The sequence below is a fragment of the Saccopteryx bilineata genome, chromosome 9 (genome assembly GCF_036850765.1).
Source record: "Saccopteryx bilineata isolate mSacBil1 chromosome 9, mSacBil1_pri_phased_curated, whole genome shotgun sequence".
NCBI classification, from domain to species: Eukaryota; Metazoa; Chordata; class Mammalia; order Chiroptera; family Emballonuridae; genus Saccopteryx; species Saccopteryx bilineata.
In genome coordinates this window covers 60,874,753-60,888,419 of record NC_089498.1, presented here as the reverse complement: position 1 = coordinate 60,888,419, position 13,667 = coordinate 60,874,753, and the positions used below count along the sequence as shown (strand labels likewise).

Genomic DNA, 13,667 nt, shown 5'->3' with positions numbered 1-13,667 from the left:
GGGAGGGCAGATGAATAACCCAGCAGGGAAGAAAGAGGAAGCAGTGGGGCAGAGGGTTTGGCTGGTGGAGAGAGGGAGGGAAGAAAAGGTAGCAGGCCAAAGATTGTGTCTTGTGACTGAAGCGAAGAGACTGATTTTCTTGTTATTACTGGTAAACAGATTTTCAACGGAGTTAGGGAAAAAGTGTGTGGGGGGTGGGGGAGTAGAGAAGGAGTTTCACAACAGAATCTAGTGAAGTGGCTGCTTGGGAGAGTGGTGGTAGTCATGGTTTTGTGGTTTGGAAAAGTGAAAGAACTTCATGTCAGGGTGACACCTCAGATTGTCTGTCTCAGTGATTAAAAACAAGGAGCATCCTTCAGGTTAGTGAAGGGAAATGCAGTCATGCAGGTAGCCAGAGGCAAAGTGGCAGGTGGACATGGCTTGGTTTTGTGAGTTTAGGATCCAGCCCAGCTCTATGGTCCTGCGATTATCATTATTTTTTTAATATTTGCAATCAGAAGAAAGCTCTAGACAAAGCATGGCAGTGCTGGTACATTGGGGGCCAGCGTACTGGCTCTGGCCTCCCGCAATGTAAAGAGGGGCTGTTTGCAAATCATAGTGACGTTGTGTCCCGGATCCATGTCCTGATCATTCCCCCTTGTTCTTGCCCAGAAGATGTTCCTGAAACTGTTTCTGTGTCCTTCGTGTCTCACCAAAAGCCTCCCTTTTTAGCTCTCTTCCTTTCCCCGAAATAGCACTTGGGTTTTATTACCACGATAAAAGTCTTTTCTGCTTTCTGATTTATCGATGTAAGAAGAGGGCGTGCATGAGGAAGAATCAAGATGGAAGCAAGGTGGACGGTAGCCTTTAGAGTTGCTGGGCGGTGCTGATTCATACCACATACAGATTAACGTTCTGTTTATTTAAGCCGAAAGAAATCTTTAGTAAAGGCACGTACTTTCCAGTGGATTAAATATAATGTGATCATTGAAACCAAAACGGTCAGGCCTTTGTTGTCGATAATAACTTATATTGTAACAAATATTCTGTAGGAAGATCTCCATTTTCACTTTCAAGGAGCTCTGTTTCCGGAGTATGGGGCTTGCTGGTATAGATAAGCTATTTGGTTTTTCCTTAAGCCGTAGAATAAATAACACTTAGATTTTTTTTTTTCTTTCAGACAGTCTGAGAACATTTGTAGCCTATTTTAGGTTCTAGAATATCATCAAAATCAATTTTATCTCCTATTGGGCAGCAGAATCACCCTATTCTAGTCCGTTGCAGTCCTGTACATAATGTATCGGCAAAACCTGAATTCTCAGGTGTTCTTTTTACTTTCACTTTTAGTGGAAGACATTTGAGGTTCTCAAAATTAAGACTATCTAATCACTTCCTTAGTGGAATGATGATGTTCTTAGACTTTCTGTTTCCTTTTAAGCACGTTGGCTCTTCTTCCTCCCCTACCATTTGACCTTGGCAGTCTTGCATTTTCACCAACTTGCTGACATACGCTAAATCCTGACTCACTGTTTGAAAGGTAAATTTCCTAGGACTTCAGAGAGATCCATCTCTTGATTATATGTGGATTTGTATATGTAATTATCTATGAAGGAAGTATTACTTTACAATAACTATTTTCCGGTTGTCCATTATTTTATACAGCCTAAGAAAGAGACATTCCCAATTAGTAAATTTTGATGTGCCTCCATCAGGAATGAGGAATAAGGTAGTTTAAAAAAGAGTCTATACCCCACTGGCCGCATGCACAGCCACCACTCAAATCATGGTGTTTAACTTCATCAGTGAGAAGAGCTAGGCCTTCTTGGAGCAGCGGCCATTTCTAGGGCTGGGACGGGGAATGTCTAGGGCGGACCTGGAAAACCTGGTACTGCCGGAGAGTCAGGAAGTGCTCAGAGGTCAGAGATGAGGGTGTGTCCGAGCAGCACAGGGGCCGACTGAAAGAGCCTGCCTAAGGCCAAACTGGAACAGCTTGAACGATAACATGTAAACCAAAGATAAAATAAATGTCCATGAGCCCATACTGATGTCAATATATGACTGAGTAAATAAGGGAGAAGGGACAAATCTCCCATACGGAAGTATTTCCAACAATTCACGTAGGTACTCCACCCCCTGGCAAGTGGATATAACTCCCCGCTCGTTAGTTCTGGGCTTCATATAGTGACTTCCTCCCGGAAATACAGCATGGAAGGGGAGAAAAAAGGAGTAATTTTACAGTGGGGGTACTTGCGGGAAACCGCCCGAGCTAGGTACTCAAGGTCAGCGCCGACAGTGGTACGTCATGTCGGTAGTACGTGCTCTCAATGTGATATGATGAGAATGCACTTTGCCTTTGTGGGTTTTTCCCTCAGAACCCATAACCTCAGTCTAACCATGTGGCAAACGTCAGACAAATCCCAGTTGTAAGGGACAGGATGTTTACAGAATACCTGATCAATATACCTCAAAATTGACATGGTCATCAAAAACCAAGGAAAATTAAGGAATGTCTCAGCCAAAAAGTGCCTAAGGAGACACGACAATTAAATGTAGTGTGGTATTCTAAGTGGGACCCTGTAACAGGGACAGGACATTAGGTAAAAACCTCAGGAAATACAAACAAAGGATGGACCTGAGTTTGGAATAATGTATCAGTATTGGTTTATTAGTTATGACGGTGTATCACATATTACTATATAAGATGGTAATAATAGGGGACTCTGAGTGTGGGGTATATAGGAACTCTCTCTACTACTGTTGCCACTTTTCTATAACCCTAAACTCCTCTAAAATTGGAAAAGCTACTGAAGTGAGATGAGAGCGCCTAGTCGCAGGAGGATACAGGGAACGGAGAGAACCTCCTGTCTGATCCTGAAGTGACTATACTATTTGGAGGTCAGGTGTGGGAGGAAAATCTAGCTAAGGAGATTGGAAAGGGGAAGGAGAATTGGCACACAATGCCCCTGAGTTAAGAGAGCATTTCAGTGAGAACAGAGTGCTCCGGGGTCAAGTAAAGTGAGGAGTAGTGGCCTTTGCAGGCGGCAGACCGCTGACCCTAGAGCGGGCCCAGTGAAGTGGTTTTGGGGCTGGGGGCGGGTCAGGGAGAGGCACGAGGTTCTGCAGCTAGATTGTATGAATGTTTACAAAGACAGTGTTTGCATGCGTGACTTTTGTAACTAAAAAAAAAAAAAAGCCTGCCTTTACTTTGCGTATACGTTTTTCTTTAGCAAAGATATATCAGGAGATTTGGGGAAAGTTAGAAGGGTATAAAGAAGCAGAAATAAAATCACCCAGAATCCTTTTATCCGAAGGTGGTGTTATTACTTTACTGTTTTTGAGTGGTTCCTCTCCCTACCCTCACCTCTCGCAATTTTCCTTTCGGCACTTGGCTTTAAATGGATTATACGTTTTTGTATCTTACTTCATTTTGCTTATTTTTTTCTGTCATGAATTGCTTTTAATTAATTAATTATCTTCTAAATTTACAGTCAAGTTTGTGGACAGTGAATCTTAAATTTTTTACTTTAATGTATTTCTGTATCAGAATAAGAGAAATTTATTCCAGCAATAGCTTCATAAAGCCATAGTATTCTATTTAAGTAGGTCAGTGTTGAGGGTTTGGCATTTTCAACCCAGGTTTTTTTGGATTCTTATTCTTTGTTATTTTCCTGGGTCAGAGGCTCAGGTGCATGATGATTAGAATTTAAAGAAAAACAAATGAGTAAGACATTGTCTCTGGTCTCTGTAAGCTTCTAATCAACTACAGGGCCTAGGAAGTCAGTGAGTGGGGAGAATCTAAAAAACGAGAAACTCTTCATACAAGGCCAGCTGTGATAGTTTTTATATATTTATATCCCTTAGAAAGTTTAGTACTTAAACTGTAGTACACCTGCTCCATGGAGTACCACTCAGCAATAAAAAAAGAATTAACTTAATACATGCCATTAAATTAGCTTGGACAGGTTACAAGGGTGTTATGATGAATGAAAATGGCTAATCTCAAAGGGTTGCATACTGTTTGATTTTATTTCTGTAACAATCTCAATGTGACAGAAGTATAGTGATGGAGAATTGATGGGTCCTTGCCAGGGGTTAGGATTAAAGCGACTGTTATTAAAGGGCGGTGATGGGAACACCAAGGTGGTGATGGGGACAGTTCTGTGTCCCGATTGTGGTGACGGTTACTCGAATCTAGACTTGGTAAAACTATTTTGAGCAGTCCACATATGTGCACTCAGAGAGAATACAGTAAAAACAGATGAAACCCAAATCGTCGTACCTTAGTCACTAGTGTCAGAGCAATGTCAGTTTCCTGGTCTTGATCATGTGCTGTTATTATGTCGGGGATCATTGAGGGAGGCTGGAGGAAGGCTACATGGGAGCCCTGTAGTGTTTTTGCAGCTTCTTGTGAATTATAAACTATTACTTCATATGATAAAATATCCCCTAATTTTTGTGAGCAGAATATTTTTAAATGTTTTACAAAAGAAAGAAAACTAATAGTTTTTTTAAAAAGGTTTAAACAGAGAGCTCCCAGATTAGAGAGCGTACATGACTGGCCTTGAAGGAAACTTTTGTAAGCTGAAACTTGGTGCCAGACACGCTGAGTATTTTGTGACATTAACTCATTTCATACTCCCAACAACTTTGTGAAGTCACTATGATAATCTCATTTTGTAGTTGAAGAATTAAAAGTCCACAGTCACTCAATGCCAAGTGGCAGAACAAAAGTCTGAGGTAATATGGCAGCTGACTGTAGAGTCTGGGCTCTTGGCCTCTTCAAAAAGGCCAAGTGGGGTCCTGATTGACAGGGTAGGGGGAGGGGGAGTAAGTTAAGTTCTGTGGTGAAGAGAAGATATCCCAGGCGGAGGGCATGGCATGAACTGAAATGTGGATGTCAGAATCAAGAGTGATACGGTCACTGTGGTTCTTAATACCTGTTGCCCTAGAACTTGGTTCCTCATAGACTCTGATTCATATGATTTGGGTTGGTCAAGGGCATTGAGATCCACTAACCTGGAAAACATCAGGAGATAGGTTGGAGCCAAATGCTAAGGCCTTTATAAGAGCCAGAGAAGAGATTTTATTTTATTTTTTTATTTAGATAGGCAACAGGGAGTCTTTGAAGATTCTTGATTAGTAGTTTGACATAATAACAATTAACCTTGTAATTCTAGAATATAGGCTAGATCTTATTTTTATTAACATGATCGAACTCTCTGAGCTTCTCTGGGGATAAGGATCCACTTTCATAGCCTTTCTCTTAAATTACATCACTTTCATAAGAAATAGAATTAGGATTGTATTCCACAAAGCTGTTCAAAGAAAACCTCTTCTTCCTTCTCCCTCTCCCAGCTGAACAAAGTCCTTATCATACACATAAACGTCACAGTAAACGATCGCCAGCAACCATGGGGTCATGTCTATGATCCCACACTCAAGCCGGGTGAGCCTGCGCTCAGGCCAGTGACCTCGGGGTTTTGAACCTGGGTCCTCTGCAGCCCAGTCCTTTGCTCTGTCCACTGCGTCACTGCCTGGTTAGGCTGTATATATCTTTTGATCTCTGTTTTTATTTCTTTTTTGATCTAGTCATTTTTCGAAGTATGTTGTTTAATTTCCACATTTTTGTGGGTTTCTTTACTTTCCTTTTTTCAGTTGAATTCTAATTTCAAAGCCTTACGGTCAGAAAATATGCTTGGTATAATTTCAGTCTTTTTGAATTTGTTAATGTTAGTTTTGTGGCTGAATATTCAGTCTATCCTTGGGAAGGTTCCGTGCACACTGGAGAAGAATGTATTGATATAATCTGATGATCTGGGATGAAATGTCCTGTAACTGTCTATTATGTCCATTTGGTCTAGTGTGTTGTTTAAGGCCAATATTTTTTTTTATTGATTTTCTGTTTAGATAATCTATCTAAAGCCATCAATGGTGTGTTAGCCTCTAAGTGTGATCATGTTTTTGTCTTTTTCTATTTTTTGATCAGTTAGTAGATGTCTTATATAATATATTAAAGAGTGTTATATCTACTTGATATAATGTCCCCTTTATCATTTTGAAATATCCATCTTTGTCTCTGGTTACATTTGCTGGCTTGAAGTCAGCATTGTCAGATACGAGTATGGCTGCACCTGCTTTTCTCTGGATGTTATTTGCTTGGCGAATTATTTCCCAACCTTTCACTTTGAGTCTACTTTTGTCCTTGCAGCTCAGATGTGTCTCTTGAAGGCAGCATATGGTTTGGTTTTGCTTTTTGATCTAATCTGCTACTCTGTGCCTCCATTGGTGAGTTCGGTCCATTTACATTTAGGGTAATTACTGACACTTGAGGATTTCCTATAGACATTTTATGTTTTGTTTTCTGGTAGCTCTGTGTCTCCTTTGGTTCTTCTGTTTTGTGTTTCCATCAGTTGTTTCTGTTTGATGGTATGCCATACTTTGTTCCTTGTTTCTTCTTTATTTTAAGTTATGTGTTTCAGTAGTGGCTTTTTCATGGGCGGTTACCATTAGGTTATTAAGAAAAAATTTTCATATGTTTTAGAGTCCTTTGTCTTATAAATGCTTTTGCACTTCATCCTCTGTTGCTACTGCAGATCTTGATCCTCTCCTCTGTTATGTTATTGTTGTCACAGATAATTCTTATTTTTATTGTGACCTTGTTGAATCTTTTACTTGTAGTTTTCTGTTATTTTGTTCTTTGTATCTGGTTGAATAACCCCTTGAATATTTTCTGCAGTGGAGGTTTTCTGGTGATAAATTTCCTCAGCTTCTATATATCTGCAAAAGTTTTTATTCTTATTCAATGGATGGCTTTGATAGATATAGTATTCTTGATTGGTAATTCCTCTCAATACTTTAAATGTTTGGGTCAACTCTCTTTTAGCTTGTAGAGTTTCTGCTGAGAAGTATGATGATAATCTAATGGGCCTTCCTTTATATGTTAAGTTCTTTGCCCTCGGTACTTTGAAGATTCTGTCGTTCTCATTGATTTTTTGACAATTATATTGTTCTCTGCCTTCGAGAAGATCTGTTTGGGTTGAGGTAACTCAGCATTATGTTTGCTTCTTGGATTCGAGAATCTAACTCTCCACAGGCTTGAGAAGTTTTAGTTTTTTGTTTGAATAGTCTCTCCATTCCCTTTTCCCCCTCTTCTTCTTTTGATATACCCATTATTCTTTTTATAGCTGAGCAGAATCTTTTTAGTTTTATGTCTATTTTTGCTTTTATGCCAAGACCAATATCAGGAAGCTTTTTCCCTGTGTTTTCTTTTAGGAGTTTCAGTTTCAGATGTCACATTGAAGTCTTTAATCTGTTTTGAGTTGTTTTTGTGTATGGTGTAAATAGGGGTCTGGTTTCATTCTTTTGTGTGTGGATATCCAATCTTTCAAACACTGTTTATTGAAGAGACTTCCCTTTCCCCATTGTGAATTCTCAGCACTTCTGTTGAAGACCATTGGACCAGGTATGTTTATAATTATTTTAGCCTCTCTGCTCTGTTCCAAGGCTTGGCTGATATACCCCTGGTTATCTGGCAGGCCATTCATTGAACCCACCATGCTTTGCATCTAGTTTTATTTTTGTAGGTGACTTGAGAAATTCTACATTTTAAAGTATCCTAGATGGTTGATGAGAACAGATAATTTGAGTTTGAAATCATACTTACAAGGTGATGTTTATTTCAGGTCTATCATATGCAAGTCACACGGTTGGTTTCACACCCCCAGCTTCACTGACTAGAGCCGGAATGTCTTACTACAATTCCCCCGGTCTTCACGTGCAGCATATGGGAGCGTCCCATGGTATCACAGTGAGTATCCGTGCAGTTTGAAGAAGTACTTTATTTCAGATGGTGGTAGCAACTGGTCCTCCTTAGGAGACCAGGGTTGATGCCCTTAGACATTCACTTTTCTTCCTCCCAGTTTGATACTAAATTCACCTCCTTCCTCATAGTCTGTACTGAATTCTGTTATTGATGCTAAAGTCCATCTTTGAAGCAAAATTTCAACTTTGCTTTCTTTGAAAAATTGCACTTTTGAAACCTGTGAGCTCTGACCAGTGCCTTGATTGAACTCCAGCCAGCTCCTTGTCCTAACAAATTATTGTTAGTTGCCATAGTGTCTAAAATACTTATTGTCTATACTTTCATGGTTCACTAGCCCTCAGTATTCTTCCTGAAATTAGCCTTATGTGTAATTTTACTCAGAACTTTTTCAAACTTCATTTTGGGAATTTCTTTTCTTTAGAACTTATTATTTAGTGGAGTAATAGAGAAATTGGAAATATAGCTAATGGGAGTTTGTAAGTAGGAGAGCATGGAAGTTATTCCCAATAAAGGAATCTCTCTCTCTCTCTCTCTCTCTCTCTCTCTTTTTTTAGCAAGGATGGGGAAGGAGAGAAGCATCAACTTGTAGGTGCTTCATTTTAGTTGTTCATTGCTTGCTTCTCATAAGTGCCTTTATTGGGGGGCTCAAGCCAGCAACCGTGAGATCATGTCAGTAATCCCAGGCTCAACCCAGAGACCCCATGCTGAAGCTGGGGAGCCTGCTCTCAAGCTGGCAACCTCAGGTTTTGAACCTGGGACCTCAGCATCGTAGATCTACACTCTATCCATTGTACGACCACCAGTCAGGCCCAATAAAGGAATCTTTAAAAGGAGAAACTACTCACCAAAAGCATGTGAGATCTTTCTGAAACTATTCTGCTGGTTTGATGGGCTTTATGTAAAAGTAAAACTGTAGCTTTTAGGATATTGAAAACGTTTTAGTGACAGAAGTCTGTTGGGACAGATACAAGGAGAGGATGTGACAGATGTATAGACTTTAATGTTTGGACTGTCCCGTTGAAAGAGGACAGGTGAAGTAGTGTGGCCAATGCAAGTTTTATAGTAATTTTGCTTTTTCATGGGTGTAGGTATAAACTCTGCCTTATTTAACTTTTCATTACCAGTTTAGAAACCAGCAGAGATGGGTAAGGAAATCACTGGGGGTTTTTTGTCTGTCTTTGTCAGTTTTTCACTGGCTTCAGGCCCGAGTCAGACTGTGTTGGAAATGAACTGTCTGTACCTAACCTGACCTGCTCTGTTCCTCTCCTCTCTACAGAGACCTTCACCACGGAGAAGCAACAGTCCTGACAAATTCAAACGGCCCACCCCGCCTCCGTCTCCCAACACACAGACCCCAGTGCAGCCGCCCCCGCCCCCGCCCCCACCGCCCATGCAGCCCACGGCCCCCTCAGCAGCCCCCACGCAGCCCGCCGCTTCCCAACATCCAGTGCACCCCTCCTCCCAGCCTTAATGCATGTGCGCAGTCGGAATCTCGTGTTGGGACTCAGACAGTGGAGCCGTCTACTCGATGCCAAAGGCTTCCTTCCCTGGCATATTTGGATCTGACTTATTTGCACTGAGGTTATCTAGGCTTCACTATTAATTGTGTTGTAAATGTTTGTCGGAAACGCAGCCGGTGTTGTGGGTTACAACACTAGACAGGTGACTTTTCCATCAGCGTTGTACTTGAATCGACATGTGCGTCCGTTCCCCGGCTGCACCCTTTGCTGTTCAGTGTTTGGTCAGCCAGCAGCAGTGTGCAGTTTTTGCTTGGCCCAGAGCTTCATTTTCCTGGCTTTTAGTTTTGTAAAATAAAAAAGGGATATCTTTTTTACATTTTTTTCCCACGAAGTTGCAGAAAATTACTGAGCTATTATCACCATCCCCCCATTATAATGGTGTTTACTGAACATACCAGTAATTCAGCACTACAATTCAGACCTTTGGAAATTTAGCTTTCAGTGTAGAATGGAAAGTTAGACGGGTCAGTGCCCAAGACAATATACTGTTTAAGAGAGCTTTCTACAGACACACTTTTTATAGGTTATTTTCAGTATCGCAACATCTGTGTCTCTTGCAAAACAGCCAAAAGTAATGGATCACCTGGCTGTACCTTTTCTACCTGCATAGGATGGATGATTACTGTATATTAAAGTGTGATTCTTTCTTTGTTCTGAATGTTAATCTACCCAAGCTGGCCCCCTTTAACATGAATCCATAGATGTTGACCTCCCACCGAGGTTGTGACGGCTGATTAGAACATGCTCTTTGATTTCTGCTGCAGAAGGCAAATGCAGTTATAACAACAACAAAGGCTATTATCCCTTTCCGTTTTTTGTATTCCCCTAAAATAGAGTTTGAACAAATATTTTAAAAGGTGCAAAATGATTAGAAGATACTATTTGAAGTGAACGTTACAGGAATACCTTGGCATAGGTAATGGCCAGACGATACCTTACTGCGTGGTGAAAAGAGGAGGTGCAGAGGAAAGTAGCACATTAGTACTGATGACTGCTTATGTCGCCCAGTGTGAGCAAGGGCAGTGTGTACAAAGAAGTATATCCTGAATACCATATCTTCATTCTTTTAGCACAAGTAAATCATTTGGTTTCACTTTGAAGTGAAACACTGTAAGTCACTCTTTTCTTAATACTTGCAACATCTTTATTTTTGCTTTTCAGCAGTTACTGTTTTGTACTTTGGTAGTAAAATGATTTTTACCACCTGTGTTTGCATATTTATATATGCTGTGGACGAAAATAACTTACTAGAGAATGTATATTTTATGATGAGAATGTGTATCTGTTGGATATAATCAGAGGACTGAAAGTTAATTTATCCGTAATTTTTAAGAGTCCATGTTTTGTGACAACCATCTCTAATAGCTAGCTCTTTATTGAACACACTCCTAAACATAAGGAACCATGACATTGTAGATATTTAATATTGTACAGTATAGAAGCCTCCATTTTTGCCTTTGAATGAATATTTAAGAGTTACAGAAAGAAAAAAGTCTTGTTGGAATATAGTGTTTGACTAGCATTTTAAGAACTTGAGAGTAAAAGCAACAATAGAATTCTTCACCTCTTCCTGTTTCCACCCCCAGAACTGAGAGCGTCACTCCTTAATTGGTTGGAAGGAATTGTACGTCTATATAAATTGTATTTATAATGTGTGTGTAATATACATAATTATAGTACAGTTCTCAAAAAGGAGGAGAAGTTTGTCATAGTATTGAGGCTTTAGATTGTTACTATGATCAGCCTGGGTCAGACCCGACCCGGGGAATTTCACCGACAGCTCCTTGTCCCTCCTGGTACATTGCCATTCCGGGGGATTCTGAGAGTAGGCAAACAAAATTTGCCTTCATGGTACAGTTCTTGGTGTTCCTCCTAGGAGAAATATGGCATATGTTTACAAGAATCTTCTACAAGATTTTAGATTTCAGTGCTGTTGGGTAATGTCTTACGCTCAAACAAGAAAGTCTTTAATATAAGGATCTTCCCTCTACTTCCTATCAATTTAGTAACCTGCTGAAAGCACAACAGTGAAAGCATTGCCATGTGGCGAATGACAAAGCACCTGGAGTGAGCAAACAGCCCCTAATAAATGCCTTTTAGAGACACGGTCCTTGACCTTCCGATTCCTGCTGAAATGTAATGCTGGGTTCCCTTGATCAGTCATTTCATTTCAGCTAAAACACAGCTCCTTCGAACAGCACCTTTTCAACATAAATCTAGCTTCCTTTCCCTGCAGACATTCAGAATCAGTCAAACAAATACTACTATTTTAAATTTATACCGTTTCCTGTCCTTGTAAAGTGATTTTGTGACCCCATATGGAGCCTGTCACACTTGGGCAGTACCTGCTATGACAATTTCTTGGCAATGATTTAACCGTCAGGGACCCATCAGATTCAGACCCTGAGCCCATGGGAAGCTGACTTACCTCAGCCATTTGTCACGAGGGCAGAACAGGAGTACTGCCATTCCTGTTGCCCACTCGCCCTGGGTACCTCTGGGCTGACTCCCAAAAGGCCCCTGTAAGATCAGTGGCCGTCCCAAAGGCAGGCGGGAGGGGGCGAGAGTAGCGTCCGTAGCTTCATTTTCCTGTCTGCAGACAGAGACCCTTGGCTACACTGTGCTGCTAATGGGATAAGGACTCCATTGCCAGATTACCATGCCTTTACACGAAACCAAAAGAACTTACCTAATACCTGACACCTCTCTGGGCTCTGAACTGCTTTCTCTCAAAAGCATGCTGGCATTCTAGACAGAATTCTAGACATTTGGCAGATGATGGAAGAATTTAAGATTTCCTGTACCTTGCTCCTCTGTTGACTGAAGGGAGTTTTAAATTCTGAGCTCTTGAGATACCACAGCCATGGAATGAATGTGACCAGAATGTGGCTTTAACACCAAGTGCTGCTGTCCTTTTGTAATTGATTTCAGATTTGACCAGAAATAAGGAATAATGTGACTTTTTGTTAACTGTTCAATTGTAGGAAAATAGCATAGGTAACACCCTTTGTTAGGTAGACACAAACTTTCCCTTCACAAAGCCTTGCTTGTAGGGAGTGCCCAGTAAGACAAGAAAAAACATAGTAAATTGCTTCGAGAGCTCAACAATTTTATCGAACTCAGTACAGAAGAGATACTTCTGTGTAACTTGATCTTCTCTCCAGTACTTGTCTTATAGATAACCAACACTGAAAACTTCGTAGTGATGACTACCAAAGAAATACATAGAAACACCACCTTTTATTTCCAAATTATTCAAGAGCCAGCCATCGATGCTGCTAATGAGTTCCATGCTCAAGAGCCATTGGAAGAGGTTAAGGGGTTTTTAGGTTTTTGTTTGGTTTTTGCATATTTTTTCTCTTAAAAAAATTTTTTTTGATAAAACACACACATAGCTGTTTGCATAAAATGACGGGGAGCATATTGCAGAATGCTCAGCAGTTGTGGTTAACCGCCAAGCTCGGACTGCCTCCCGTCCGTTAGGCAATCGGAGGAATCCTATCTGTGTCCATGACAGGGGGGGTGCTGTGTGTGTGCACGTGTGCGTGTGTGCGTTCATGCCTTAACTTGGTTACTGCTCAACTTAGTTCTTGACTTAGTTTGCACCGTCATCTAGATTGTATTATACATCTCGATCTGAACTTCATCCTGGCAAAAACAAAGTTGCAGGCACAACAGTTAAAGAATGCGTTTCTCCAGAAGAGTGTTGGATCAGGTTGACCCTGAGGCTTCTTTGGACTTTCTCTGGAACTGAGCATGGAAAGCAAAAGTGGACTGTCAGACAGACATCAGTGAGGAAGAGAAGAGAGTCCAGTGCTAGCATGTCCTGGCCGCTGCGTATCTGTGCACACTGTATGTTCATGATAGCTTGTATACAACTTGAATAGGTTGAAGTTCTGGTAATAGAAGCAATCTTGACATTCTTGGTCAGAGTTTAGAGAGATGTAAGACTTCCAATTAATGTCTTATTTACTTTATGTTGATTAGTCTTTGATACATGTGCTGAATCAGAAACCTAAATAAAGATAATTTTTTAAAATGTACCTCTTGAGCCTTAAACCTTATTTCTTTCTGGTCTGTGAGTTGGAAAATGAACATTGTTTCCCTGTTGTTTCTGATAGATATCTAACATAGAATCTGAATCCTAAAGGCTCCCTTAGAAAATAAACTTACCAAAAGGACAGAAAAGGGTCAGGTATTGTTCTGTTTCTTAATTGGGGTGCTGGTTACCTAGATATATTGACTTTTTGAAATTTCCTTGAGCTATATGCCTATGATTCGTGCATTGTTCTTTGTTGTATTTAAATCTATAACTGGAAACCTAGGGGATTCTGAAAATTAAATAA

The 13,667-nt window shown here is 40.5% G+C and overlaps 1 protein-coding gene across 1 annotated transcript in view; it reads left to right on the top strand.

Moving 5' to 3' along the window:
- CCDC6 (coiled-coil domain containing 6) overlaps positions 1-13,364 on the top strand; it is a 126,000-nt gene extending 112,636 nt beyond the window's left edge. The window contains exons 8-9 of the mRNA XM_066242271.1: positions 7,662-7,786; positions 9,078-13,364. Coding sequence (XP_066098368.1) covers positions 7,662-7,786; positions 9,078-9,272 — 320 coding nt within the window. The 3' untranslated portion in view covers positions 9,273-13,364. The remainder of the gene's footprint in view (positions 1-7,661; positions 7,787-9,077) is intronic.
- The last annotated feature ends 303 nt before the right edge of the window (positions 13,365-13,667 follow it).